At 36.0% G+C, this 26,743-nt stretch overlaps 3 protein-coding genes across 6 annotated transcripts; 2 read left to right on the forward strand and 1 right to left on the reverse strand.

Annotated features, from left to right (window-relative positions):
• LOC109359821 lies at window positions 4,720-7,671 on the forward strand. The gene is made up of 6 exons (XM_019604517.1): window positions 4,720-4,798; window positions 5,020-5,217; window positions 5,317-5,708; window positions 5,966-6,349; window positions 6,534-7,079; window positions 7,219-7,671. Exons 1-6 carry the CDS (start codon window positions 4,720-4,722, stop codon window positions 7,669-7,671), a joined length of 2,052 nt encoding a protein of 683 aa, XP_019460062.1.
• On the forward strand, window positions 9,855-14,684 carry LOC109359016 (chromatin modification-related protein MEAF6). The gene is made up of 7 exons (XM_019603511.1): window positions 9,855-9,990; window positions 10,099-10,193; window positions 10,573-10,673; window positions 12,794-12,863; window positions 13,922-13,949; window positions 14,032-14,092; window positions 14,237-14,684. Exons 1-7 carry the CDS (start codon window positions 9,978-9,980, stop codon window positions 14,340-14,342), a joined length of 474 nt encoding a protein of 157 aa, XP_019459056.1. The 5' UTR covers window positions 9,855-9,977; the 3' UTR covers window positions 14,343-14,684.
• LOC109361312 (legumin type B-like) lies at window positions 16,430-19,419 on the reverse strand. Of its 4 annotated transcripts, none has more exons than XM_019606756.1 (5): window positions 19,089-19,419; window positions 18,457-18,521; window positions 18,244-18,423; window positions 17,219-18,016; window positions 16,430-16,998 (listed from the first exon to the last, which is right to left on the reverse strand). In XM_019606756.1, exons 1-5 carry the CDS (start codon window positions 19,375-19,377, stop codon window positions 16,606-16,608), a joined length of 1,725 nt encoding a protein of 574 aa, XP_019462301.1. In that variant the 5' UTR covers window positions 19,378-19,419; the 3' UTR covers window positions 16,430-16,605. The 4 variants fall into 4 exon arrangements, with proteins under 4 accessions (XP_019462301.1, XP_019462300.1, XP_019462299.1 ...); XM_019606755.1 differs by having other exon boundaries at window positions 16,430-16,558; window positions 16,590-16,998; window positions 18,244-18,521; XM_019606754.1 differs by having other exon boundaries at window positions 16,430-16,552; window positions 16,584-16,998; window positions 18,244-18,521.

The following is a 26,743-nucleotide window of genomic DNA, read 5'->3' on the forward strand; positions in this document are numbered from 1 at the left end:
GCATCTTCATTATTTACTTCAAAGGAATATTTATACAAGCTACAAAAAATAAAAACTAACAACAGGATCTCCTAGAATATCTCTATTCACAAACTACTATGCTAACAATAGGATAAGTACAAATTCAAAATATACAGACTGTAACGTAACAAGTTACGGTTGGTGAGGCTTATCACTAATATTCCCCCGCAAGTTGGACGATTTGTAGAATAGGTGCAACTTGGACATGAGAAATTCGAACTTAGCACGTGGTAACGGTTTTGTGAGTATATCAGCCAGCTGATCTTCTGTGGAAACATATGAAACACGAAAAATGCCTTTTTGAACCTGTTCACGTACAAAATGATACGCAAGAGCAATATGTTTCATGCGAGAGTGAAAAACTGGATTAGCACTAAGACTTGTGGCTCCTAGATTGTCACAGTAGATCACAGGTTTAGTGGTGATGGTGTGCCCAAGTTCACCAAAGAGAGAGATCACCCATAGCATCTCAGTTGCGGTGTCTGCGAGGGCTTTGTACTCAGATTCTGTGGATGAACGTGCGACTGATCGTTGTTTGCGCGAACTCCATGAGATTGGTGTACTCCCAAGATAAAGCAAATAGCCCGTGGTTGACACATAGTCGTCTGTATCCCCGGCCCAATCAGCGTCGGAATAGGCATGGAAAACCATGGGAGATGAAGCAGAAATATGAATGCCATGATTTGGGGTACCCGCCAAATAACGTAGAACTCTTTTGAGAGCTGACCAGTGAACCGTGGTTGGAGTTTGCATGAATTGAGAGAGTTTGTTTATAGCAAAAGCAACGTCTGGTCTGGTTATGCTGAGATACTGCAGACTCCCCACTAGTTGTCGATATTCAGTTGGGGAAGGTATAGGGGTGCCACTGGAACGAACTAGAGGAACCGATGCACAAAGAGGAGTTGATGTGGACTTGGTTTCAGCCATGCCAGCCTGAACAAGCAAGTCTTGAACATACTGTCTTTGTGTAAGAAACAGTCCATCTGGAGACTTTAGTACCTCAACGCCAAGGAAAAAATTGAGCTTGCCTAAGTCTTTCAAAGAGAACTTAGCAGCTAGACGAGATATAAGAGCAGAGATGACATTAGTTGAGTTACCTGTTACAATAATATCATCAACATAGACTAACAAATACAATATGGTTAGTCCATGCCGAAAAATGAAGAGGGAGGCATCAGCAACTGAGTTCTTAAATCCTATGGATATTAGGAAGTTACGAAGCTCATTATACCAGGCACGTGGTGCCTGTTTGAGGCCATACAAGGCTTTGCGGAGACGGCAAACATGAGTGGGATGATCCTTATCAACAAACCCTGGTGGCTGATGTATGAACACTTTGTCAGATAGGGTACCCTGTAAAAAAGCATTGTTGATATCTACTTGGCGAAGAGACCAGCCATTATGAACTGCAAGAGTGAGAATAACCCGAACCGTCACGGGCTTGACAACAGGGCTGAAAGTTTCACTGAAATCCCATCCAGGACGTTGGTGAAAACCTTTTGCGACTAACCGAGCTTTATACCGACTAATAGAACCATTAGGAAGACGTTTTATGCGGAATATCCATTTGCAACCAACAACATTCTGGCCAACAGTGGAGGGTACGAGATCCCAAGTATGATTGTGGCGAAGTGCATCATATTCCATTTGCATGGCAGCCCGCCAATCAGGATCCTTAAGAGCTTGGGTAATGGTGGAGGGTTCGGTTGGGTTTGGGGAGGCTGTGATGTGTAAGTTTAGTTTGGATTTAGGTTTGGTTATATTGTTTTTGGACCTAGTAACTATTCCAGTAGGTATATGGGACGGTGGGGTGGGAATTGTAGGGCGGTCAAGTGCAGGTGGGTGGGGTAATGATGATTGGCTTGTTGCAGGTGGATTGGTATTCAGTGTTTGGCTAGGTGCAGGTGGGTTGGGGTCTGTTAGTTGGTGCGGTGCAGGTGGGTTGGGGTCTGTTGGTTGGTGCGGTATTAAAGGGAGGGAGTTGTTGCATATTGGGACGGTGAGATCAGGTGGGGACAGGTATGGGTGCCGTAGGTAATGTGTGGCTGTTTGAGAAAGGAAATTCAGTGTCAATGAACCTTACATGTCGTGACACATATATGCGGCCTGTAGAGGGATCAAGACAGTTGTAGGCATTTTGATCAGCAGCATAACCTACAAAAACACACTTGGTAGATTTTGCATCAAGTTTATGATTCGAATAAGGTTTAAGCCAAGGAAAGCACAAACATCCAAAACTCTTAAGCTTAAGATAATTAGGGGATGTGTTTAGTAATTTAGAAAAAGGTGATTGGTAGGAAAGTATGGGAGTGGGGAGACGATTTATGAGATAAGCAGCTGTTGTCATTGCATATGGCCAATATTTAAGAGGTACACCAGAGTGTGTTAATAAAGAGAGACCAGTTTCAGCAATATGACGGTTCCGTCTTTCTGCAATACCATTATGTTCAGGTGTGTGGGGTGGGGTTGTTTTGTGACTTATTCCATGATCACCTAAAAACGAACGTAAGCCAATATACTCTCCGCCATTATCAGTATAAAGAATTTTTATTTTGTTTTTGAAGTAATTTTCAACAAGTGATTTAAATTTTGGAAAAATGGAGTAAACATCAGATTTCTTGCGCATTGGATATAGCCAAATATAACGTGTAAAATGATCAACAAACATGCAATAATATTTTAGACCATCAATGGATATAACTGGAGAAGTCCAAACATCTGAAAATATTATTTCTAATGGAAAAGATGATACAAGAGATGATTCATGAAAAGGTAGTTTGTGACTTTTACTTATTTGACAAGATGAGCAATCTGATTGTTTAAACTCCAAAGAACCTAAGGAAAATTCACGTTGAATAAAACTAAAAATTGAAGAGGAGGGATGTCCCAATTTGTGGTGCCAGCCTGCTGATTTATTTAACTGAAGATGATGAACGGACGGAGAGTATGAGGGCCAAACATAAACATCGTTGATGCATGATCCTTTAAGCTTCGTGTGACATGTTTGGAGATCCTTCATAACAAAAGAACCAGGTAAGAAAACAAGGGCATAATTGGTTTCTTTGGTTAGTTTGGAAACAGATAGCACATTTTGTTTCATGGAGGGTACACATAGGACATTATATAATGAAATATCATTAAGCTTAAGAGTACCAGAATGAGAAATGTGCAAACCTGAACCATCACCCATAAAAAGTGAATCAGGACCAGTGTATGGATGATAAACCGCAAGATTGTTGAGATCAGTGGTGACATGGTGTGTGGCACCACTATCAACGAGATAATGAGGATTTGAGGAGCCCATGGTCATGGTGTGAGCTTGTGGAACTGTGTAATTGTTGGGTTGACGGGGTGGTGCTTGCGGAACCTGAATGGTAGGATGCAGTTGACGGAAAGTAGTGCACTGCTGCAATGAGTGGCCAACAGTTCTGCACCATTGGCATTTGCCTAAATATGGCCTTGGACCTCCTGGACAAGATGCGGAAGATTGCTGTGAAGGTGCATTCCACGATGAAGGTGGTGGAGGAGATGACCGTGGTTGAGGCGGTGTAAACGTCCTCACCTTGGGTTTGTTGGACTTAGTTTGAGCAGTAAGTGCTGTTGCTGGACCAATGTTTAGCTGGTGAGTTGTCTTTAAATAAAGTTCGTGATGTATGAGCTTCTCGTGGAGCTCATCAAAGACAATGGGATTGTCTCTTGCGTTAACACCATCAATAATGGGCTTGTAACTGTCATCAAGACCACGAAGTACATAATCAGTAATATCCTCAGCGGGAACGGGGTGACCAATGGATGCAAGTAGATCAACAACAATTTTAATGTTGTGCATGAACTCCGTAACAGATAAAGGTCCTTTCACCGTGGAACGCAAGCGATCTTTGAGTTGCTTAACATGTCCTTGGGAAGCATGGGCAAAAGTACCTTTGAGAGTCGACCAGAGGGCAGCGGAGGTTTTGGTCTGAGTAACCAGCGATGCAACGGAGTCTGATAGCGTGCTAAGGAGAGCGCCATAGATCAGACGATCTTGACGTTTCCATGTTAGGTACGCTGGGTTGTTTTGGCTCACAGGTGGGGTCTCAATGCTGGTGATGAGAGCCTCGGGTGCTGGATGAGAGCCATCGAGAAACTTGTAGAGATCAAGACCATCAAGAATGGCTTCTATTTGCAGCTGCCAATTTATATAATTGGATTGTGTCAGTTTGACAACACCTGATAAAGTAACAAAGGAGAAGGGCTTTGTTGGTTCATGGGGGTTAGGGAATGTCAAGTTTGATTCCGCAGCCATGCTTATGGTGAGAGAGAAAGAGGGAGCGACGCCCTTGAGATAGAAAGAAAAGGAATGGTGGGAGAGGTAGGATCAGAAAAGGAAATCTGATACCATATGGATGAAGCGCATCTTCATTATTTACTTCAAAGGAATATTTATACAAGCTACAAAAGATAAAAGCTAACAACAGGATCTCCTAGAATATCTCTATTCACAAACTACTATGCTAACAATTAGCTAACAATAGGATAAGTACAAATTCAAAATATACAGACTGTAACGTAACAAGTTACGGTTGGTGAGGCTTATCACTAATACTTCCCCCTCAGTAAGAGCTCCATCATCCAGGTTCGGGTAGTGATGTTTTGTGGGTTGAAAATCCACCAAATTGTACGTTGGTGGATGGCTGCGCTTTTTCTAAAAAAGACTCGATGCTTATGGAGAATGAGACGTATGGCTTAATGAAGGAGGGTGAGAAAGGTGACACCAAGCTTGTTGTTCAGGAAGGGGGTAATTTTTCCATGGGTTGCCATTAGTTCGGTTTGTTTGCCGGGTCTTTGCTTTTACTGCTTTTTTAATGATAGAGTTCAAAGATTTTTCAATTTTATCGTGGAACATTCGTGGAGCCGTCAATTAGGATGGTCACCGTCTTGCTAGGGAATTAGTGAGAAAGTATAAGCCTTCTCTAATTTTTCTCATTGAGACTCAATGTCATTTTAACAGATCTAAAGATTTTTGGAAGAAGTTGGGTTACAAGGATAGTGATATTGTTGAAGCTGTTAGGCATGCTGGTGGCATTTGGGTCCTTTCTGAAATTGGGAGTAACATTAGCTGCTTGGTTATGAACCGTTGTTCTCAAGTCATTTCCTCGAAACTTCATTGTGACAATAAGGAGTGGATTTGTACAGCTGTTTATGTGAGCCCATCAAGTATGATCGTGGTTTGTTGTGGCAGCTAGATTCTCTTTAATTATAACGGGGCAGCTAGATTCTCCCATGTTCTTGAGGTTTGTGGCCTTATGGACTTAGGTGCTGTTGGAAGTAGGTATACTTGGTTTAGAAGGGAGCATAATGGTCGTAGTATCTCTAATAGGCTTGATAGGGGGTTGGCTAACTGTTCCTGGCGTACTGCTTTTCCGGAAGGGTACGTGGAGAATCTTACTAAGCTTCACTTTGATCATTGCCCTCTCCTAGTTAGATGTGGGGGTTATGGTGAGAGTTCTCGCAATAGACCGTTTCGTTTCCAAGCAACTTGGACAACCCATGAGGAATTTATCAATGTTGTCCAGGAAGCTTGGGCTCAAGGGGAGTTGGGAGTTATTGATGGGCTTTCAAGGGTTAGAGATGGGGCTATTACTTTTAATAAAGAGATATTTGGAATATTTTCCGAAGAAAAAGGCATGTTGAGGCTCGAATTTCAGGTATTCAAAGGAGACTTGAAGTTTTTGATTACCAGGATCTGGTTAGACTGGAAATCCAATTGAGGCGTGAGTACAATAAAATCCCGAGGCAAGAGGAACTCTTGTGGTTTCAGAAATGTAGAGAGCAATAGGTGAAATTTGGAGATAGAAATACTAAGTTCTTCCACACTCAAACTATTGTACGACGTAAAATAAATAGAATACACGGGCTATTTTTTGATGATGGAATTTGGTACATTGATCCTGAGTTGTTCCAGAATGAAGCTAACAGGTACTTTCAGAATATTTTCTGCAGCAATGCTTCTGTTTTCCTTGATAAGTGCGTGGTGGAGACTCCAGTTCTTTCAAATAGTGGAGTGGAGAGTTTAATTGCTCTGGTCACTATGGAGGAAGTTACTAAAGTAATTATGGGTATGCCTTCATTCAAATCCCCTGGTCCTGATGGTTTCCAGCCAATCTTTTTCAAGAAGTATTGGCCTGTGGTGGGCAATATTATTTGGAAGTTGGTTTCTGAGGCTTTTCAATTTGGCATTTCTGATGTGCGCCTTGTTCAGACTCTTATCGTGTTGATTCCCAAAATTGCTAATCCTACATCTTTAAAGGAGCTTCGACCCATAAGCCTTTGTAATGTGGTGTATAAGGTTATTACTAAAGTATTGGTGAATAGATTGAGATCTTACTTGGATGATCTGATCGGCCCCCTTTAGAGTAGCTTCATTTCGGGGAGATGCACTTCTGATAATATTATTTTAGCTCAGGAAGTTATGCATTATATCCATAAAACGAAGGCTAAGAAGGGTGTTATGACCTTTAAAATGGATCTAGAAAAAGCTTATGATATGGTTAATTGCGATTTCCTTCACCAAACTCTTGTACAATTCGGATTTCCTACTATTACCGTTAAGCTCATCATGTGGTGTATCACTCTATGGGGAGGTGTCCTTATTGTGGAATGGCTCCAAGCTTGATAGTTTTAAGCCAAGCAGAGGCCTACGTCAAGGCGATCCTTTGTCCCCTTATCTTTTTGTCTTGTGTATGGAAAAATTAGCTTTATTGCTCACTAAGAAAGTGGACCTCGGGATGTGGCAGCCTATTAAGCTTTCTAGAGGAGGCCCACCTCTATCTCATATTTTGTTTGCAGATGATGTTCTCCTTTTTTGTAAGGCTACAAAATCCCAAGGCATGATGGTTTCTTCTACTCTAAAGGAATTTTGTCAAGCGTCTAGGTTGAAGGTTAATAAAGCCAAGTCCAAGTTTGTGTGTTCAAGGAAGGTGTCTAATCAAAAGAAGAATGCTTTCATGGGTATTTGTTCGATGCGAGTGGATAGTAATCTTGGAAATTACCTTGGTATTCTTCTTGTTATAGGTAAGGTCAACATATCTATTTTTAATCCTATTTTAGATAATATTCTGCGTCACATGTCTACTTGGAAGGCAAGTCTTTTTAACAAAGCAGGCAGACTTTGACTTGCTAAGTCTGTTCTTTCTTCCATCCCGGCACACTATGCAGGTAATGTGGCTTCCTCATAGTGTCTGCAGTGATATTGATAGGATGACTATGAACTTTCTTTGGGGTGGTGATGTTAATAAGCGCAACCTCAATCTTGTCGGGTGGGATGTCATCTCTACCCATAAAAGCGATGGTGGTCTGGGCATAAGGGATGCTCGGTTTGCTAATATTTCTTTGCTAGGCAAGCTGAGCTGGAATTTACTCGGGAATAATGATAAATTATGGTATAGGGTTCTTTCCGATAAGTATTTGGGGGAAGAGTCTTTGATGTTTGCTCAAGTTAAATCTTCAACTTCCTTTGTTTGGAGAAGTTTGTTGAAGGCTTTTAACCTTCTAAGGGAAGGCTTCAATATGCACTTGGGTGAAGGAAACAAGTCTCTTTGGTATGATAATTGGATGGGTGGTGCCAAGTTATGTAATTTCATCCACTTGGGTTTTGATACTCAGCTTTAAGTGAAGGATATTTGGCAAGACTACTCTTGGGACTTGAGTAGTTTATATACTATGCTCCTTTTAGAGGTGAATGATCTTATACGATAGTACTTCTCTCCAAGAACGCAGGTTGAGGATGAGGGATGGATTTGGGATGGTCATGCTTCTGGGGTGTAGTCAGCTATCTTAGGCTATCAGTGGCTTAGCTCAAGTGATAATGACGTTGGCACCAATGATAAAGTTTGGCAGTAGATTTGACGTCTTAAAATCCCTGAGAAGGTGAAATTTATGTGTTGGCTTGGAATGCATGACGCTCTACCTTCCAATGAACTTCGTTTCAAACGAAAGTTAGCTTCTGATCCTCTTTGCAAACAATGCCAGGGTGGTGTGGAGAACCTATTGCATATCCTTAGAGATTGTCTGGAGTCCTCTCTTCTTTGGGATATGCTTGGTTTGACTACTAGTTCCTTCATGAGGAGGCATTCCTTCAAGTTCTGGATTATGGAGAACTACAATCATCATTTTGGGCTTTTGTTCATGGCAGGTGTATGGTGGGCTTGGCAGTGGTGTAATGAGGTATACCTTGGTTTAAACAATTAGGATGTTAACTTTGTTGCTCGTCATGTCCACCTGGATTTCTATGATTGGCATCATATTGGCCACCTTGAGAACATAACTGACAATTTCACTTTGTTCCAGTGGACCTATCCACTTGTGGGCCAAGTGAAAATCAATGTGGATGAGAGTTGTATCATTCATAGTGGTATTATTGGTGGAGGTGGAGCAATTCGTGATCATGAAGGGAGGTGGTTGGTTGGGTTCTCAGCAAATTTTGGCAGAGGCACTCCGATTTTAGCTGAGCTCTTGGCTATTGATCAAAGTCTGAATCTTGCATGGAGTCATGGTTTCAAAAATATCATCCTTGAAACTGACTGTCTGGAAGGAGTTCACATTTTTCCAGAGGGTGTGCATATATTCCTTCAAGATATTTTGCAAGTGGTGAGGAAGATTCGAGCGTGGATTGCTCTAGATTGGGTTGTCGTTATTAAGCATATAGATCAGGAAGCTAACAGTGTGGCTGGTTCTCTAGCTAAGATTGGATCTCACTCATCTGCTAATCTCGTGGTGTGGAGTTTGGCTCCTTTGGAGTGTCAAATGCAGCTTCATCTTGATCGTTGCCCCTCTGACTAGTTTGTTCTCTTTTATTTCTGATGTACAAAAAAAAACTAAGTTAACAAGGAAAAATATAACTACGATATTAGTTAAGAGTTTGTTGGGGTTGAGTCCTAAACCTTCAGCTCTTCCAATGAGAGAGAAACTAATTTAGCCATAAAATTTGCAACTATATTAACGTTTCTCGTAACAAATGATACTTGACGAACCAAAAAAGAGCCTATCAAAATCTAACATTATTATCACATATAGAAAGCAAATAATCTGAATTTGAATCTCCTTAGAAATCAACTTAACAACTTCCAACTAGTCACTTTCCAAAATCACATCCTGAAACCAAAACTCGAAGCCAAAGACAACCCATTTTCTATAGCAAAAAATTCTACTAAAATTGAGGACACTTTACCATAATTACAAAGAAAAACCCGACATCCACAACCTTATGACCGCTAAGGACACCACCCTTCCCATTATAGTGTGAACTGTTTACAGTTGTTTTAAAAATATCACTAATCTAAATGTTATATTTTTTTCATTTCATTACTATATTCCTTATTCATTACCAACAAGGAGAGAATGTATCGCTAACATACAAATGTACGGATAATATATACATTTTTAATAATGTCAATACATGAGTAATAAATATCTTTTAAATTATTAAAATATTAAAATACATACATAACATGTAGTTTCTTAAGCACTTGAATTTGCAGGTAAAATATATCTTCTTAATCAGGTAAATGCTGATATAATATTTATATTCTTAATCATTTAAAAAAAATACCGCTATGTGTGAATACATCTTAATTTGCTAGTTTTTATGAAACATTATCAATTTGATAAAGTATTAGGACTACTTGCTGCTATAAAAGACAATTATCCACCGTCCATGGGTCCCACTACTTTTCACCCATTCATGCCCATTCTGATCGAATCGCCGCGTCATTTATCTCTTCTCCTACGACGTCGTTTATTCGTTCTTAAGCATATTATATTGGTGCTGACTTGGCGTAACATGATTGGTTAATGAAACTGGTTGCAAAATAACTGAATGCACAAGAACGCTTCGAAAACAATCGCACACTTTCAGCCCTAGAAGAGGAAAATTGGGGATTTAGGGTTTATATTTTCCTTCATTTTTTCACGCGAAAATGGAATCGGAAGGTTAGGCCTTCAAATCTTCAATAAATGGTTCTTTGATTCAACTCAATTTTTGTTATTTGAAACAATAATGCAGTATGTTTGATTTTTTTACGCTTTATCATGTTTTAGGGCAAAAAGGTACCATGAATCCTTCAGCAATGTTAGCTTCTCTTCTTAGTAGGAGAGCTAAACTTCACGAGGAACTTCGCAGCATTGAAAAGCAGGTAATTGTTTTTTTAATTTCACATCAGGGTTCGTTTATTTGCTTCGAATTTGTCCGTGTATGAAAAAAGTTGAAAACCCTAAAAAAGGGGTTTTCTCTTAATTTATGCAATTCCATATAATAAATTTGGAAAATATCATTTAGCCTAAAATTGGGCACGTCACTAGCTCAATATTATCACTTATGTTTCTTGTTGAACTAGGCATGCAGAAAATGATGCACTTTGGGTTCAATATATTATATTATATCATCATAAGCTTAAATTACGTGTTTATGTTCACCAACATGAAATGAAATAATGAAGTAAAGCTCCTATTAAGGACTCCACAGTCCAACATGACTTCTAGCAAAAGGGGGCTAATGTTTTCCCCTTAATACAGGTTTATGATATGGAGACAAGTTATTTACAGGATCCTGGACAATGTGGCAATGTATTAAAAGGATTTGAAGGGTTCCTATCTTCATCAAAGAACACTGCATTGTATGGGTTTTTTCTCAGGCTTAATTGTTCAGTTCTTCTGTTGCTTTTATTTTTGTAAGAGTTATTTTATTTAATTTTTTTATGGTGCAATTCAAAACTTAAGAGAATTTAAAACTGGAAATTAAATTACATCAATGCAATTCTGTCCAATTTTGTAATTCAAAGTCTAAATATGTAAAAATGAACATGAAATCAGTCATTCTTTATACTGTAATTCAAGACTAGGAAATTTTTAGCACACAACATAGTATACTTCACCGTTAACCCATCATGGCATGTGAAGAACTTCATTGCATTCTAGTGCTGCCATTGCCCCACCATATAGCAACTTTGTCTCTCTTGACCCCTCTCACCCTCTCCTTTGATGACACTATGATTTGAATGCCTAATTACATTTACAATTGCTTCCCCTTTATGTGGTCCAATCCAATCATCCCTCTTGGTCGAAGGGACCTAATTATATTTACAACTGCTTCCCCTTTATGTGGTGCCATCTTCCCTCTTGGTCTAAGGGAGACATTAACATGAATCTATGAACCTGTAACCATTCCTCTTGGTCAAAAGGAAGCATCTGTGTGGATCTCTGAACCTTTTGATCTCTACCTATGCTGCATCGATGTGGTCAACAGAGACATCAACGTCAATAGAGAATTGTCCTCTACAGAGTAGCTGCCATAGCCAGATAAAGTCTCCTCTACATGCTGGTGGTTGGTGGCAGTGACGTTCCAATCATGTTCCTTCTGTGGTGTTTCGGGAGAGGAGTTAGATGAGGGATTTCCTAAATTTCCTCAATAGAGGTGTCATTTCTAGTTCTCTGTTTAGGGTTACAAAAAATACCCAATGAAAATTCCCAACATTTATTAAATTCTTCCATTTAATATCCAAACAAAGTAGTCTATACAAAATCATTTTAGTTCCCCTCAATAGATGCATTACCTCCTTTGAATAACTTATCCAAGCACTCTCATATTTTCTGATGATTCTAAGGAAAATGGGAAGAGTAATGGCATCTTAGTAGTTAATCCTATTGGGATCCATGGCTTTCTCGGGACCGCATCCCGACAAATGGCATTGCTAGGATGCAATACTGTCCGGTATCCCAGTTCACTGTCGTGGCTGTCTCATGCTGTTATCCCAGCTGCTATGGCTTTTTTGCGGCAGGATCTCACTGCAACAGGCATATAGTGAAATCCATGTCCCCCCTCATTTTCAAACCCCTTTCTCCTTTGTTTTTGGACCCAATCATCTTTTCTCCCCCAACCCTAATTCATTCTAACGGCTCAGGGGTGATCAGCTTTCATGCCATTCAACCAAACACTGCTCTAACAATTCTCAGCTCTCAACTTTCATAACTTTTTTTAATGCCATTTCCCATTCTTCTTCTGGAACCCATTCTCATCTCAGTTTTAACCATGCCACCCATTTTGATCTATAATTTTTATATGCGCTATATTGGATTTTAGTTATCTTTAATTGTGAATTTTCCTATTTTTGACCATTTATATGTCTATATACTTATTTAGTTTCCCTGGATGTCCAAATCCCAGCCACCCAGCTAGCCACTATCCCATTTTTGGGGTCGGACACTCTGCTAAGTGAATGGTCTGTTATATGTGGTCATAATTCATATTATTAGGTATCTATTCAGGTCTTTTGTAATTTTGATATTAATGGCTGTAGGAAATCTAACTCATAAGATTTGCTATGAATATTGATTACTACAATGCCTCATAAATTGTATCTCGCTGGGTGTTTCCCAAATGCATTAGTAATTGGGTCTTATTAAGACTTCAGATGATGAACTACAGAAGTAGAATTGTTTGAAATACTCCGAAACAAGAGGAGTTCAAAGAGTTTTGCTCAAAGCGCGATGGAGTTTTCAACGGTTGTCTTGTATATCTATGTTCTATGTTAAAATGAATAGTATTTACTGGTCTTATGCATCTATTCATCTTAAGTAGATGACATGCTGATTTATTATTCATTATGGATGTTTGTCTTTGTGTAAGCATGCTTGCATGTGTTCATGTATTTCAAATGAGATATACATTTAATCATAGTTTTTCTAAAGCTTCATGTTCATGTTTGTATGACCTTGTTAAATTTAATTCTCATGGCAGCTTGAAGCGATCAAGAAAGTTTCAGCCCGAAGATAGGCTCTTTTCATTATCTTCAGTGACCTCGCCAGCGGTGTGTTTCTGATATTCAGTGATAAGCTTCAATCCAAGAATATAAAAAAGAATATCTGCTTGTGAGCACTGAGTAATAAGAGTGACTAGGAATAATTAAATATATCTTCACACTGTTTGTTTCTTTTTCAAGTTTCACATCCTTATTATGAGTGGTCAAATTGATTTAATGACCTTTGTGACCGTTTAGCATGTTAATTTTCGATTTGGATTCAGTGACTTTGAAGGTTGGTAACTTTGGTGACTTTAGATCAATTTAGAACATAATTAATAAATCTTAATTGACCTAGATCAATCTTACAGACAATTGACCAAGATCAAATTGTGAAGTCCCTAAATCCGGGATTTGGTCAATTGAGTTCAAGAATGGCCAATGTGTTTCGACTTGGTCTAAAGTCACCAAAGTCACTGAATATATTCCTGCTAATTTCTAGGTAGGTTGGTAAGACTGATTGAAGCAGATTGGAGGCAAGAGTTTCCAACACTATTGAATAACAGTACATCCATTATTCTTTGCCACCTTCTCTAAAAGGCACACGGCACACATGTAATGGAAAAGTTCATTTAGGAAGTTTGACAAAGAATGCTTGATCTGAATGTACCATTTTAATCATTTTGGAACATAAAACAGTCAGAGGTTACCTCAGTTATATGATTGATCTATATTTGGTATTTGATACAAGTAGTACTTGAAATATCTTGGTCATATACGGTTCGCAAGTCTACTTCGTATTGGCATAGGAGAAATTAGTTCTGAGATTAGGCAGGTCCTGTCATTTGATTTGAACTTCGCCAGATGGTAGGTATTACCGCATTTGATTAAGGAACTGTAACAACTTTTTTGTGGTGGATAGTATACATCTGAGTTTCAAGTTGCTTAAACCTAGCTCTTCAACTCAGGATCCTTTACTGGACATGATTCTATCATGCTCTTAAAACCTCTTCTCTGCTTTACTTTTCATTCTTCCAATTCATTTAATAAGTGTTTGCAACATCATCTTTTCATTCATAGGATATTTCTGACTTGTAACATGCATTTTCTTCATCTGTTTATTATAGGCAGAAGAGATAGCAGCTGGACGAGATGGTGAGTTCATATAAATGAGCATTGCAACAACTTACCTAGCTTGAGTTTTATTGTCTGTTCATTGTATTTCTGTTTAACTCAGATGGGAGATCAGATTTTGGTCCTGGTCGTTCAAAAGGCGGAGGAATTTATGCAAATGGACAGTAAGCACTCAACCAATGTGTCTCTGCTATAATCTTGTTGAATTAAATATTATTTTAGTTTAGAGAAGCCTGTTTCTACGAATTGTTGCAAATATGCATGCAATACATGTTGTATGAGCTAAAAAAACTGCATATTTATAATAGGGGTAAACCAAAGAAAGGAAGAGGCGCACCAAGAGATGCGAAGAGGATGAGAGCCTCAAGCGAACAAGATTTTGATTATGAAGATGATCCTGATTTGACACTGTGATTGAAAAATGTGGGTGCAAATTTCTGTTAAACTTTGTGGAATGCTAGAGCTTGAAAAAATCTGCTTTCATTATGTACGGAGCGCAGTTTGTGCTCTGCATTTGTCTACTTTCTCTGTATAAATTCTTCTAGTTCAGGTAGTTGTGGATTTTGTACTTCTCATGTACAAAAGGCATGGGTAAAATGTTATGTTGCAATGCAACTGGAATGTAGTAAATGGTTCTTTGTACATTTTTGTTGGCAAGTCAAGATTGTTATAGATTTGTTTTTTTCTTATATGATTTGGTAGTAATACTGTAAACTTGTAACAAGAAAAATGAAGTCTGCTATTTTACTATGGACTTATAGTTTTTGAAATTTATTTTTCCAGTTGTTTGTGTATGTGGTATGAATCCTTCCAAATACTTAATTCTGATCTTTAAAGGTTCTGATTTTTAATTATGCCAAACAGTTAATTTACACATTTTCCCTACTTTTCTCTGCTCAAACCTTTGCCCACCCGCACCTTTAATACATATTGTTGTCATCATTGTACTTAAAAGAAAAAGAATGTATATACTAACCGTATATGGAATTTATGTATTATTATTTATTATCTATCATTTATATTTAATTATTATTAATTCTTAATGTAGTGCTTATATATAATTTTTTAGATTAACGGTGTGTATATATTAGCAAAGGATGGCATTATTCAAGTGACTGTAGTGATACCAATGATCATAAATTCATAATAGGAGAAGTGGTGGTAGTTTTGCGGATAATATTGCATTGATAAAGATTTTTGGTCTGAAGTTCTTTCATCTTATAAGTCCAACGAGACAAGTAATTTACATGACATTGACTCTTAGTATGATATTTACCCCATAGTTGAGGAATTATTAGAAAAATTGTAACCGTAGCCTGTTCTTCTATTTGTTTTATTTTACAAAGGTGATAAAGGACTTTGAAAATTTTCCTTTATTCAAACTATCAAAATACTAATTTAATTTAGTCCAATCCTAATGAGATTTTGTAACCTTTTTTTTGGGGGAGAGGGAAAAAGTTATTTATAACCTGATTATTATGTAAAAATGTAAAATAATTACTAAAGAACAATTTGACTATCATTCGCGATTTTTAAAGATTAAACTAAGACATTTTATTTTCCGTTTTTGGTCTTTATTGAAAGTTATAACTTTTTTATACTGAAGTTAAATTCCCCCACTCTATTCCTTCTCTATACTATTTTGGGAATTGAAATCCCTATGTTTGATTGAGTTGAAAAATGAATGAAGTAATGAACCGGTGGAAAAGCTCAATTTTAGGTTAAAAATGCTATTACTTTGCTTATAATCTTTAATAGTTATAAAGCATAGGATGGGTACATTTCACAATAAATTTACCACAGCTTACAGTTTTGAACAAAGTAAATATAGAAAGATCAAAAATTGAGCAAACCATAAGAACAACAACTAACATTTAACAATGGTGCAACATTTAACATTTAACTTGTGATTTTATCTCTTTTTTGAAATTAATTTAAAGAGGTCACCACCTAATTTTCTACTTCGACTAAAAACTAACCCTTAAATCCCGACTTTAAAAGCATATTTTGCACTAATATTAATGAAGTAAGGATCCTATTTAATGGGATAAAAAAGTGATAGGAAAAATAACATACTATGATATTTTTATCATTTTATTACAATTGTATTACACTTTTACTGCAAACAAAAGCAAAAATAAGATCTTCTCTAGATAGAATCCTTGTTGGTATTTAGTGTAGCTTCTAGATTTAATGCATATTTTGTACTAATATTAGTGTAGCTTCTAGATTTAATGTTTGTCTTTTTTTACTATATAGGAAAAACAATAAGGTTACACAATGATTAGCCAAATGGGCAATGCAATCTCTTGTAGCTAGGGTTTGACTTGATAACTCCATACTTCATTTCTTAAACCACATGAATATATTCTCATATCTAACACATTATAATACGAACAAATTAATCTTCCACAGTCAAATAAAGATAACCCCGAAATAGAAAATATACCTTTTAAGTCAAGATAAAAATTACCCACATAACATAAGAAAAACAAAAGATGTTGACAAAACTTCAAAAGTCTTGTATATATTATTAAGCCGATTGTACAACATCATATAAGGAGGCTCAAAGTATACAAGGATACTTTATTATTACACCTTATACCAAAGTTCTAAACATCAAAAACTTATTGGATCATAAGATGAGGCCACCTTAGTTTACACCATTATTATGTTATCATGCCACCTTAACAAGGTTGTGATCCTGAGACTGAGATTGAGGAGTAACCAAAGGGTTATGGTTTCCATTATATTTGAGCTCACTCACTTGATTCAAGCTGAGCCTAAAAGCATTGGCAAGAACCTCAGCAGGGATGCCCCTAAACACTTGCTTCAATGGGCTAGTGGTAGCTTGGTCATTTGTTTTGAATGCAATGAACTCAAATCCTTCATCTCCTGCTTGGTGTGCTACCACAAAGTTTTGTGGCACCACTAATAGTTGTCCCCTTCTAAGGTCATCATTGAACACTGAGTTTCCTTGGCTGTTTACCACTTGAACCCTTCCTCTCCCTCTTATCACATAGATCACACTGTTTGCATTTATGTTCCAGTGTGGAGCATATATCCCATTCTGCATGTACATGCAGACAATACATAATAATATCATGTTAGCATATACATATAGCATAGTGTGCTAATACATAATAATAAGAATTCGTTTAAGATTTAAGTTATTAAATATAGTGGTAAGTAGTGTTTTAAATTTCACTCCAATTCCAATTCCAAGTGTAGTATCAGCTGTGATCGTATCAGCTGCATTTTCTAGAAAGGAAATAAATTTAGTAAGTTACCCGGTAGAGGTTAACATATTCGGCACTAAGTTGGAACCATCCGAGAATTGGGAGGGTGAGGCTGTTGGCTGTGCTGATGCGACCAGCTGTAGGGTTGTAAAGGTCGGCGCGTGTTGGATCAGCAATGTTCTCACGAAGTATGGCAGTGCAGATAGTTTCTTCAAGGCCATTTCTACTTCTCGGTGGGGATTGTTCCTCTTCTTCTTCTTGTCTACTTCCTCTTCCACCACGGCGGCGGCGACGCTCTTCGGTTGTTGTTGTTGTTTCTTCCTCCTCTTGTCCTTCATCTCCTCGTGTATGTCTTCGCCGTGTTGTTCTCTTCCATTCACTACCTCCTCTTCCTCTTCCTCTCTCTTCCTCCACCTCCTCTTCTTCATGTCCTCCTCGGTGTCTTCTTGACTCGCGAGGTTCATCTTCTTCTTCTTTCTCTTCTTCTTCTCTTTCCTCCCTTCGTTCACGTCGTCTTCTCTGGCGTGGTTCTTCTTTTTCTTCCTCTTCCTCCTCTTGTTCTTGCCACTTGGGGCTGATAACTCCCAAACCTTCCTCCACTCTTATGATTTGTTTGATTCGTTCATTCGGATTTTGAAGTTTGTGTACTGTATCCTCGTCTATGTTGAGAGCTTGAGATAAAAACTGTGGGTCAAATCCACTCAGTATGTTGTTTTTTCCTTCTTGTTCCTCTTCTTTCTGGTGTTGTCCATGCCTGCGTCCACTAGGTCTTTGATGCTGCTGTCGCTGCTGCCTTTGTTGCTGGGTCTCTGGATACTCTTCTTCTGGGTTACCAGCTAGATAGAATCTCTGCAAAGCCAAGTAAATATAAACTAAGTAACCAACTAATCAAAATATATAAACTACATGTATATAAGAAGTTAGAGGTTAATTTATATAAAGTAATGATGTTGAAATCTGGTGTCACATATTTTATTGACATAATTTTGGATAAAAGATCCATGATCATGTTATGTTTACAACTTCATCACAATAAAACACTGATATCACAATATTTAGTTGTGAAGTATACTTACTCTTGGGTTTGGATCAAGCTGGTTTGACAAGCTGGTAGTGTCAAGAAGATTGATAGCAACAAGTTGTTCATCACCGTAGTTATAAGTCCAGTAAGGGGTTCCAGGTGGAATTACTAAGATATCACCTTCTCTGAAGTGACGAATCTTCTGGTGACTATCCTCTTGTTCCTGTGATTGTGACCTTTGTCCTCTCCTACGTTCTTGTCTAGACTGTGATTGTTGTGCTTCTTCAAATGTTTCAGTACATCCAGGAACTGAAATTCCTAGGGCTCCCTCACCTGGAGTATATGCACATGCATATGAGAGAGTAGTCACAAATAATCAATAAATGTAATAATGTATCCTTTTAAACAAAAATATTGGACTCCTTTCATATGGGAGATAATTGAAGAGGATCAAACGCTTCATTATATGGTTAGTTTGCAATTATATATGATGATTAAATTGGCTTCATAAAAATGGTGTAATAATGTATAGGAATGAAGGTTCATACTTACCTTAAAAAAGTGCAAGCCTTGATAATTTACTTGAAATTATAAAAGTTATATCTTAGATTTGGATTAAAGCTAAATTTGATATATTTCTATATTTCTTTCTTGACTATTGAAATTCAAATCCTTTGATCAGAGAAAAAAAACATCTAACAATTAAGAAAGAGAGGATAATGTATACCATTTCATATACTATATACTTATCATTAGTAAGTTTTAGTTTTATATTTTATAGAAATAATCAATAATCGGATATCAGTACAGACTTATATCATTAATATATAGAGATAAGAAAGAAGGAAATAAGAAAGAAGGAAATATTATATAAAGATGTTGTGTTCGAATATATCTGACCTTGAACAATCATAATGATCTGTGGATAATTAGTGTAGGATGGCAAGTGTAATCCCTTTGGCTCAATGGTATGTTTTTCAAATGCAACACCAGCACAACGTAGCTCAGGTTTATTTGAGTTCCATGTCTCAGTAACACCACCTTCTGACTCAATCCTATTATCAGGTTCCAAAGCATTGAGTCTATCCAATTGACACTCATTGAACCTATCTAGCCCTTCACCTAAACATGCACTCGTGTATAACAACACTAAGCAAAGGGATAAAGAGAGTAGAAAAGGGTTAGCCATTGTGAAACAGTAATAGTTGAGTGAAGTTGGTGAAGCGGAGAAACTAAACTGTGGGTATTTATATGGAAGAGTGGAGTGTGAATGAAGGACACGTAATGAAAGTGTGTTATTGAGGTGTTGACATTCTTCAACATGCATGGCTATATAAACCTCATGTTGTTACACCTCATAAGTGCTGTGGGCGCAGGTGCCTTCACGTTTCATATAATCATCCAAGGAATGGAATTGTTTGCACCCCTTCTTTCATGAGTTTTCATTATTTAATAACATCTATAATACTAAGGGTTTAGATTTAGAGAAAACAATGTATAACTGTCATAAAATAAATAGAAGAACACAAAAGAATTTCGTAACCAAGTTGAGCCAAATGTGTTTCCGTTCTCGAGAAACGTACTACCAATATATTATTAAAAAATAATGATTATAAGTTCTAGCATACCCTTAAGTCCAAGTTCCTATTAGGTGTTTCTATTTGGACATATTATAACAAGTGACTTGAGTTTAATATATAAGATTGTTCACTTTACTCTATTCCAATACTAGATAATGTAGGACTAATACACTAACATATTTCAAGCATTCCAATACATCCACCATTTATATTTAATTATCACATTGTCTCATAAAAAATAATGTAAATGAATGATAGATGTTGTACTGACTTTGTATAAATCTTGAGAAAAATATAAATGTAGTGACATTGTGTAAGATTTATATATTGTTAATACATCATCCATATTTTATCGTTATTGACTTTTCAAAAAAATAAATAACACAAATGAATGATGAATAATATATTAACTGTATCTAAATCTTTATACCGACAATACATAAATATTGCACTCATAAATCTTTATTGTCAAAATTAAATATTTTATAGAATCACAAATTCCTTTTTTTTCTTATATTTTAGGACCGATCTCTTTTCTTCTTTCACATATTGGCTCTCTGGACATGACTAAATTAGGAAGGTCTACATATAATCTTCTCTAGAAGTGTCAAAACATACTACTTGGACGAGTTTCGACTAGTTCACATAATGTTCGGGTTAAATTGAACTGAGCTAAAAATTCCAGGTACAATTTATGTATATCAAATTGCAGCCTAAACTCTTGTTAAGCAAGTTACAGGTTGTGACGGACCAACCCGTATAATATTAAAAAAATACTTATTTAAATTTTAAGTGATTAAATCTATTTTTTTAAATATATATTAATTGATATTTGTGTATAAACTTATTAATATACTTGTTATGTCCAAGTCAACCAAACTCATATATTTAATGCTTTATGTTTGAGTTAAGACGTGATATCAAGTTCACTTGTATAATTTTTAATATAACCTATTTATTAATTTTCTTATCTTATTAGACTCTCACTTCCTTTGCAATGTAATTTGTAACTCCACTTTATTAATATGCAAACCTTTGGAAACTATCAAAAAGAATTTTATGTTAATTTTAATAATGGTAGTATAGACTTAAGTTCAGAAGAAATGCTATATGTTAAAGTATAATCACCATCGTAATATATTATCATCATTCTATATTTTGTATATGATGATAATTTGTATGTTCATTATCAACATCTTCATTGTGAACTGATACAAATTAAATTTGGTCGTGTAGAGTTTTCAATATTAAACAAGTATGATGTCTTTTAGTTTAAATACAATTAAATACACAATTAAAAAAGAAAACATGAAATCCATATGATTTAATGTTTCTTCTCATTTGATTTGATATATTACTTTCTTCTTGTGCTTAAAAGGACAATATGCAAAATAGGATAAATAATATAATGTTTTACTTTATAACATTATTATAATTTATAAATATTAATGTTAAAAAAATTAATCTATTTTTCAAAGCTCATAACACTAATATTTATTATAAGTTTATGTTATTATTATGTTGTAAAACAATTTTCACCTAAGACTTATTACCAAGCCAAAAGTCCTAAAAAAGAAGAAAAAGGAAAAATGGGTAGCCAGAACCCACTGAGGCAAGCCAATCTAAACCATGTTGTAATATAGCTCGGTCAGTCCAGGTTAAAAAGTTCAAATTCAATAAAAAGTACCTAATATGTTACCAAGTCCTATGAATCTTCTAATTGTGGTGACATTTTGGGCTTTAGCGGATCGAAAAAAGAAAGGTCACCACAAATTAGAAGTTAGAGATTTGAACAACATATCAAAGTAAGAGTTTCTATTTCATACAAAGACAGAGTCTAGGCTTCAAATGTTAATTCATTGCCTTCAAATGTTGTTACACTTGTTAGCTGATTGATTTTTTATATAGCCTTTATTATTTTCTATTGCACTATTTCTATTGTGCATTTCATTTTTTTACATTATCTATTTAACAATGTTTCAATTTCATTGTTTTTATTCATTGCCTTCAAACATTGTTTGTCTTTATTCTTTACTTGTTTCATTATTTCCATTTCATTGTTTCCATTGTTTGTTTAACATTTTTCTATTTTGTTGTTTCTATTTATTGCCTTCAAACAATATTTCGTTGTCTTTATTCTTTGTTTTCTTCATTATTTATATTATGTTTCATTATAACTATTCACTCGTTAACTTTTTGTGATTTGTAATTTTATTGTTACTATTTTGCTTTGCTTCTATTATATTATATTCTATTTTCCATATTATGTTTCACATTTTTGGCTAGGAATTTTATTGTGTTACTTTCTAAATGCAGGAGGACTACAAGGATAATGGAAAAAAATAGACAGACAATTTCATCAAAAGAACAATTATCAATCATTGATATCTTCTGAACCAAGTCCCCGAGACAAAGGATTGTGCTTCATTTAGAAGAATTGTCATCAAATCTAGGGGTGAGCATGACCCGACCCTATCCACTTATCCAGTATGGTCCAATCATGATCGAGCCTGAAAACGGCCGGGTCTCATCGAGTCTAGAACCGAGTTTGGATTAAAATTTTTGATACATTAAATATTTACGGTCTGGTAGGGACCAAGCATGACCCAACCTGACCCATTTCATGGTTACTCAGTCATCGTGTTCATATGTGTCTGTATTCAATTATGCACAGAGTAATGACACATTTTTAGTAGAGAGTATCATTGATTCTCTAATTTTTTATCATATATACATGATTAATAATATTTATATATATCATTTTATATGTCAAATTACATATTCATAATAACAAGACTGAGGCAAGCCAATCTAAACCATGTTGTAATATAGCTCGGTCAGTCCAGGTTAAAAAGTTCAAATTCAATAAAAAGTACCTAATATGTTACCAAGTCCTATGAATCTTCTAATTGTGGTGACATTTTGGGCTTTAGCGGATCGAAAAAAGAAAGGTCACCACAAATTAGAAGTTAGAGATTTGAACAACATATCAAAGTAAGAGTTTCTATTTCATACAAAGACAGAGTCTAGGCTTCAAATGTTAATTCATTGCCTTCAAATGTTGTTACACTTGTTAGCTGATTGATTTTTTATATAGCCTTTATTATTTTCTATTGCACTATTTCTATTGTGCATTTCATTTTTTTACATTATCTATTTAACAATGTTTCAATTTCATTGTTTTTATTCATTGCCTTCAAACATTGTTTGTCTTTATTCTTTACTTGTTTCATTATTTCCATTTCATTGTTTCCATTGTTTGTTTAACATTTTTCTATTTTGTTGTTTCTATTTATTGCCTTCAAACAATATTTCGTTGTCTTTATTCTTTGTTTTCTTCATTATTTATATTATGTTTCATTATAACTATTCACTCGTTAACTTTTTGTGATTTGTAATTTTATTGTTACTATTTTGCTTTGCTTCTATTATATTATATTCTATTTTCCATATTATGTTTCACATTTTTGGCTAGGAATTTTATTGTGTTACTTTCTAAATGCAGGAGGACTACAAGGATAATGGAAAAAAATAGACAGACAATTTCATCAAAAGAACAATTATCAATCATTGATATCTTCTGAACCAAGTCCCCGAGACAAAGGATTGTGCTTCATTTAGAAGAATTGTCATCAAATCTAGGGGTGAGCATGACCCGACCCTATCCACTTATCCAGTATGGTCCAATCATGATCGAGCCTGAAAACGGCCGGGTCTCATCGAGTCTAGAACCGAGTTTGGATTAAAATTTTTGATACATTAAATATTTACGGTCTGGTAGGGACCAAGCATGACCCAACCTGACCCATTTCATGGTTACTCAGTCATCGTGTTCATATGTGTCTGTATTCAATTATGCACAGAGTAATGACACATTTTTAGTAGAGAGTATCATTGATTCTCTAATTTTTTATCATATATACATGATTAATAATATTTATATATATCATTTTATATGTCAAATTACATATTCATAATAACAAGTAATATTAAGAAAACTTTATCTAAAATGAGTATGCATTATATTTAATCGGGTCTAGGATTGAGTTCTGGTTTAAAGGTTGACTCACTCGATATTTAGGGTTGGGTTAACTTTGGTCTAGGGCCGAATCTTGGTTTAAAAAATGACTCAACCAAGTTTTAGGGCCAGGTAAGGGACAAGCCTTAACCCGACCCATGCTTACCCCTAATCAGATCGACGAAAAATAATTAAAATTGTGTAATATCATCATTATGATCAAGATAAGATTCGAAGAGTATATTTAAAAAGAGAACCATGTCAACCTACACAACATAATTTCCCTAAAAAAAATTTGAAATTCTTTAAGAAGATTTGTCATTCTTGGTTTAATGAATTTGGCAAGTGGTAAAAGTACAGTTTAGAAAAATATGATATATTTTGCTTGTATTGTTATCTTTTTAAGCCTGATTTTGGAAAGCAATCTCGTGGTGACATATTTGTGATAGAAGGATTCAAACTTTGGAATAATAAACATAAGCACTCAGATCATATTGGAGGTCCTAATATTGCTCATAATATTGTGTGTAAGAATTCTCAAGACTTGTTGAATCAAAATCGACAAACTGGAGCTGCAATAGTTAAGGAATCCGATCAAGCTCATGACATATAATGAAGGTGTTTAACAACGTCAGTTGATTCAATTCACTTTCTATTGAAGTAAGGATTATATTTTCATGGTTATGATGAATTAATCGATTATGCTAAATGAGGTAATTTTCTTGAACATCCTAAGTTTCTTTATGAACTTAATGGAGAAATAAATCATGTCGTCTTGTAAAATGGTCCTCAAAACCATCAATTAATTTCTACAACTATCCAAAAGGATATTATTAATGTTGCTGCAATAGAAACCATTAGGGTTATTATCACTGACCTAGGAGATCAACCATTTCCTATTATGGGTGATGAAGCGCGTGATGCATCAATTAACATTCAAATGACTGTTGCTTTGTGTTATGTTAACTATTAAACATACACACACACAAGCAGCCTAGCCAATCAACCTCTCAATCCAGTCAACATAATAACAAGGCCAAGACCAAACACAAGCCACTTGATCAAGAGGCGAAGGCCAAGTCATCTGTTGATCAAGAGGCCAAGACCAAATATAAGCCACCTGATCAAGTGGTCAAGGCCAAGGACAAGTCATATGCTGAAGACATTAAGGAATCCGATCAAGCAAGTGGCACAAGCACATGATTATAAGTCCAGTCCAAAACATGCGCTTAGTTACTTAGTTCACAACTCAACTTATTTTGGTTTGTTATCTAGCTTTTAAGCATGTGTTGTTTTACTGATTGGTTAGTTTTAGTGTTTATTAGGATTAGTTAGGACCCTTTGTATCTCTCTTGAGTCTATATAAAAGAGGACACTATGCTTCTATTGAATATCAAGAATGTAAAAACTACATTGTAAAAATATGCCATTGATTAATGAAGAATAAAGTATGAGGTATTTTTCTGCAAAAAAAGTAATATGATATCAAAGCCTTCTTTTTGAAGGTTCTGGTTTACCTTTTGTTGTGCATTCTTCCTTACTCATCTTCAATCTAAGTTTTCTTTCTCTTCTATTCAAACAACCAACAAATGGCAAAAAGTGTTGAGCTGGAAAGAGATCTACATGCTGCTTTGAGCAACATCTATGATATACAAAGCCCTTATTGTCTACACCCTGGAGAAAATCCAGAGGCAATCCTAGTTCCCCCCTATTAGATGGCAGAAATTACCAGTCCTGGAGTAGAATAATGAGGAGAACATTGCTCTCAAAGAACAAGTTCAAGTTTCTAGATGGATCTATACCAGCAACACGCAGAACAAATCCCAACTTTGATATATAGGAACGTTGCAATACAATGTTGATCTCTTTGATCACAAGGAGCCTAACACGTCAAATATCCCAAAACATTATGTACATTGACAATGCAAGGGAATTATGGTGAGACTTGAGAGAAATATTTTCAAAGGGTGACTATTTCATATTCTCAAACCTGCTCCATGAACTCCACTCAATCAAACAAGGTGACAAAAGTATTTCCAACTACTACACTGACTTGAAAACCATATGGGATGAACTTGATTTTAACACAAAATATGTCGTATGCTTCCTCAATGGTTTAAATGATGAATTCAATGCTACAAGGTCCCAAATTCTCAAGATGGAGCCATTTCTCAGTATGAACAAAGCCTTCTCATTACTTGTTTAGCAACAAGGACAACTAGCTGAGGAAAATCCACAAAACTCTAAGATCTTCTTCAATTCAATAAGCAACAAACAACAAACAAATCAAGATGATGAAATGCAGAATTGGAATCCCAGAATCAATAATATGAGGGGAGGTACTTCACAAAGCAGAATCAGAGGCAGTGCAAGAAACTTTGGTGCAGACAGGACCAATGGAGTTAAGGTCTCACATTCTGTGGCAAAGAAAGGCATACAATAGAAACATGTTATTTTAAGCATGGTTTCCCTCCTAATTACCAACAAGGGAATCAAAGATAAACTAATACAATTATCAACAATATTGTTGTAATTGATCACAAGGAACCTTAGTCCCAAGCAACAGAAGGTGGTATTTCAGGATTCAAGTTTGGCCTCAAGGACTATGCACAATTATCATCACTTCTGAAAAATATTGGGTCTTCCAAAGACAATCACAACATCAACCAACTAAGCATGCACCCAACACTAGTAGCTGAATCTCAAAACATTGCTAACAGTGAGGACATCTCATGTAACACATCTTTCTGGATACTAGACACAGGGGCCACATGCCATGTGTGCCCTAATTTAGGTAAATTTGACACTTTCTACAATGTTAAGCCTATTACTACAAACATGCCAAATGGTTCAATAACATTGGCAAGACTCTGTGGATATGTTAGTTTCTCTGATTCCTTGATATTGCATAATATGTTGTATATTCCCGACTTCAAATTTAACTTAATTTCCATCCA

The sequence above is a fragment of the Lupinus angustifolius genome, chromosome LG11, assembly GCF_001865875.1.
Source record: "Lupinus angustifolius cultivar Tanjil chromosome LG11, LupAngTanjil_v1.0, whole genome shotgun sequence".
Taxonomy (NCBI): Eukaryota; Viridiplantae; Streptophyta; class Magnoliopsida; order Fabales; family Fabaceae; genus Lupinus; species Lupinus angustifolius.

What these genes read in the sequence shown, in the direction of transcription:
- LOC109361312 (XM_019606755.1), bottom strand. Translation starts at nt 19,377, where the DNA reads ATGGCTAACCCTTTTCTACTCTCTTTATCCCTTTGCTTAGTGTTGTTA. An exon ending in AGCTTGATCCAAACCCAAGA is followed by an intron (nt 18,017 to 18,243) that starts GTAAGTATACTT and finishes TTGGCTTTGCAG; the next exon opens with AGATTCTATCTAGCTGGTAA. An exon ending in AATATGTTAACCTCTACCGG is followed by an intron (nt 16,999 to 17,218) that starts GTAACTTACTAA and finishes ATGTACATGCAG; the next exon opens with AATGGGATATATGCTCCACA.
- LOC109359821 (XM_019604517.1), top strand. Translation starts at nt 4,720, where the DNA reads ATGCTTATGGAGAATGAGACGTATGGCTTAATGAAGGAGGGTGAGAAA. An exon ending in TTTGTAATGTGGTGTATAAG is followed by an intron (nt 6,350 to 6,533) that starts GTTATTACTAAA and finishes AAATGGATCTAG; the next exon opens with AAAAAGCTTATGATATGGTT. An exon ending in TTCTTCTTGTTATAGGTAAG is followed by an intron (nt 7,080 to 7,218) that starts GTCAACATATCT and finishes CACACTATGCAG; the next exon opens with GTAATGTGGCTTCCTCATAG.
- LOC109359016 (XM_019603511.1), top strand. An exon ending in TTCGCAGCATTGAAAAGCAG is followed by an intron (nt 10,194 to 10,572) that starts GTAATTGTTTTT and finishes CCCTTAATACAG; the next exon opens with GTTTATGATATGGAGACAAG. An exon ending in GGAATTTATGCAAATGGACA is followed by an intron (nt 14,093 to 14,236) that starts GTAAGCACTCAA and finishes TATTTATAATAG; the next exon opens with GGGTAAACCAAAGAAAGGAA.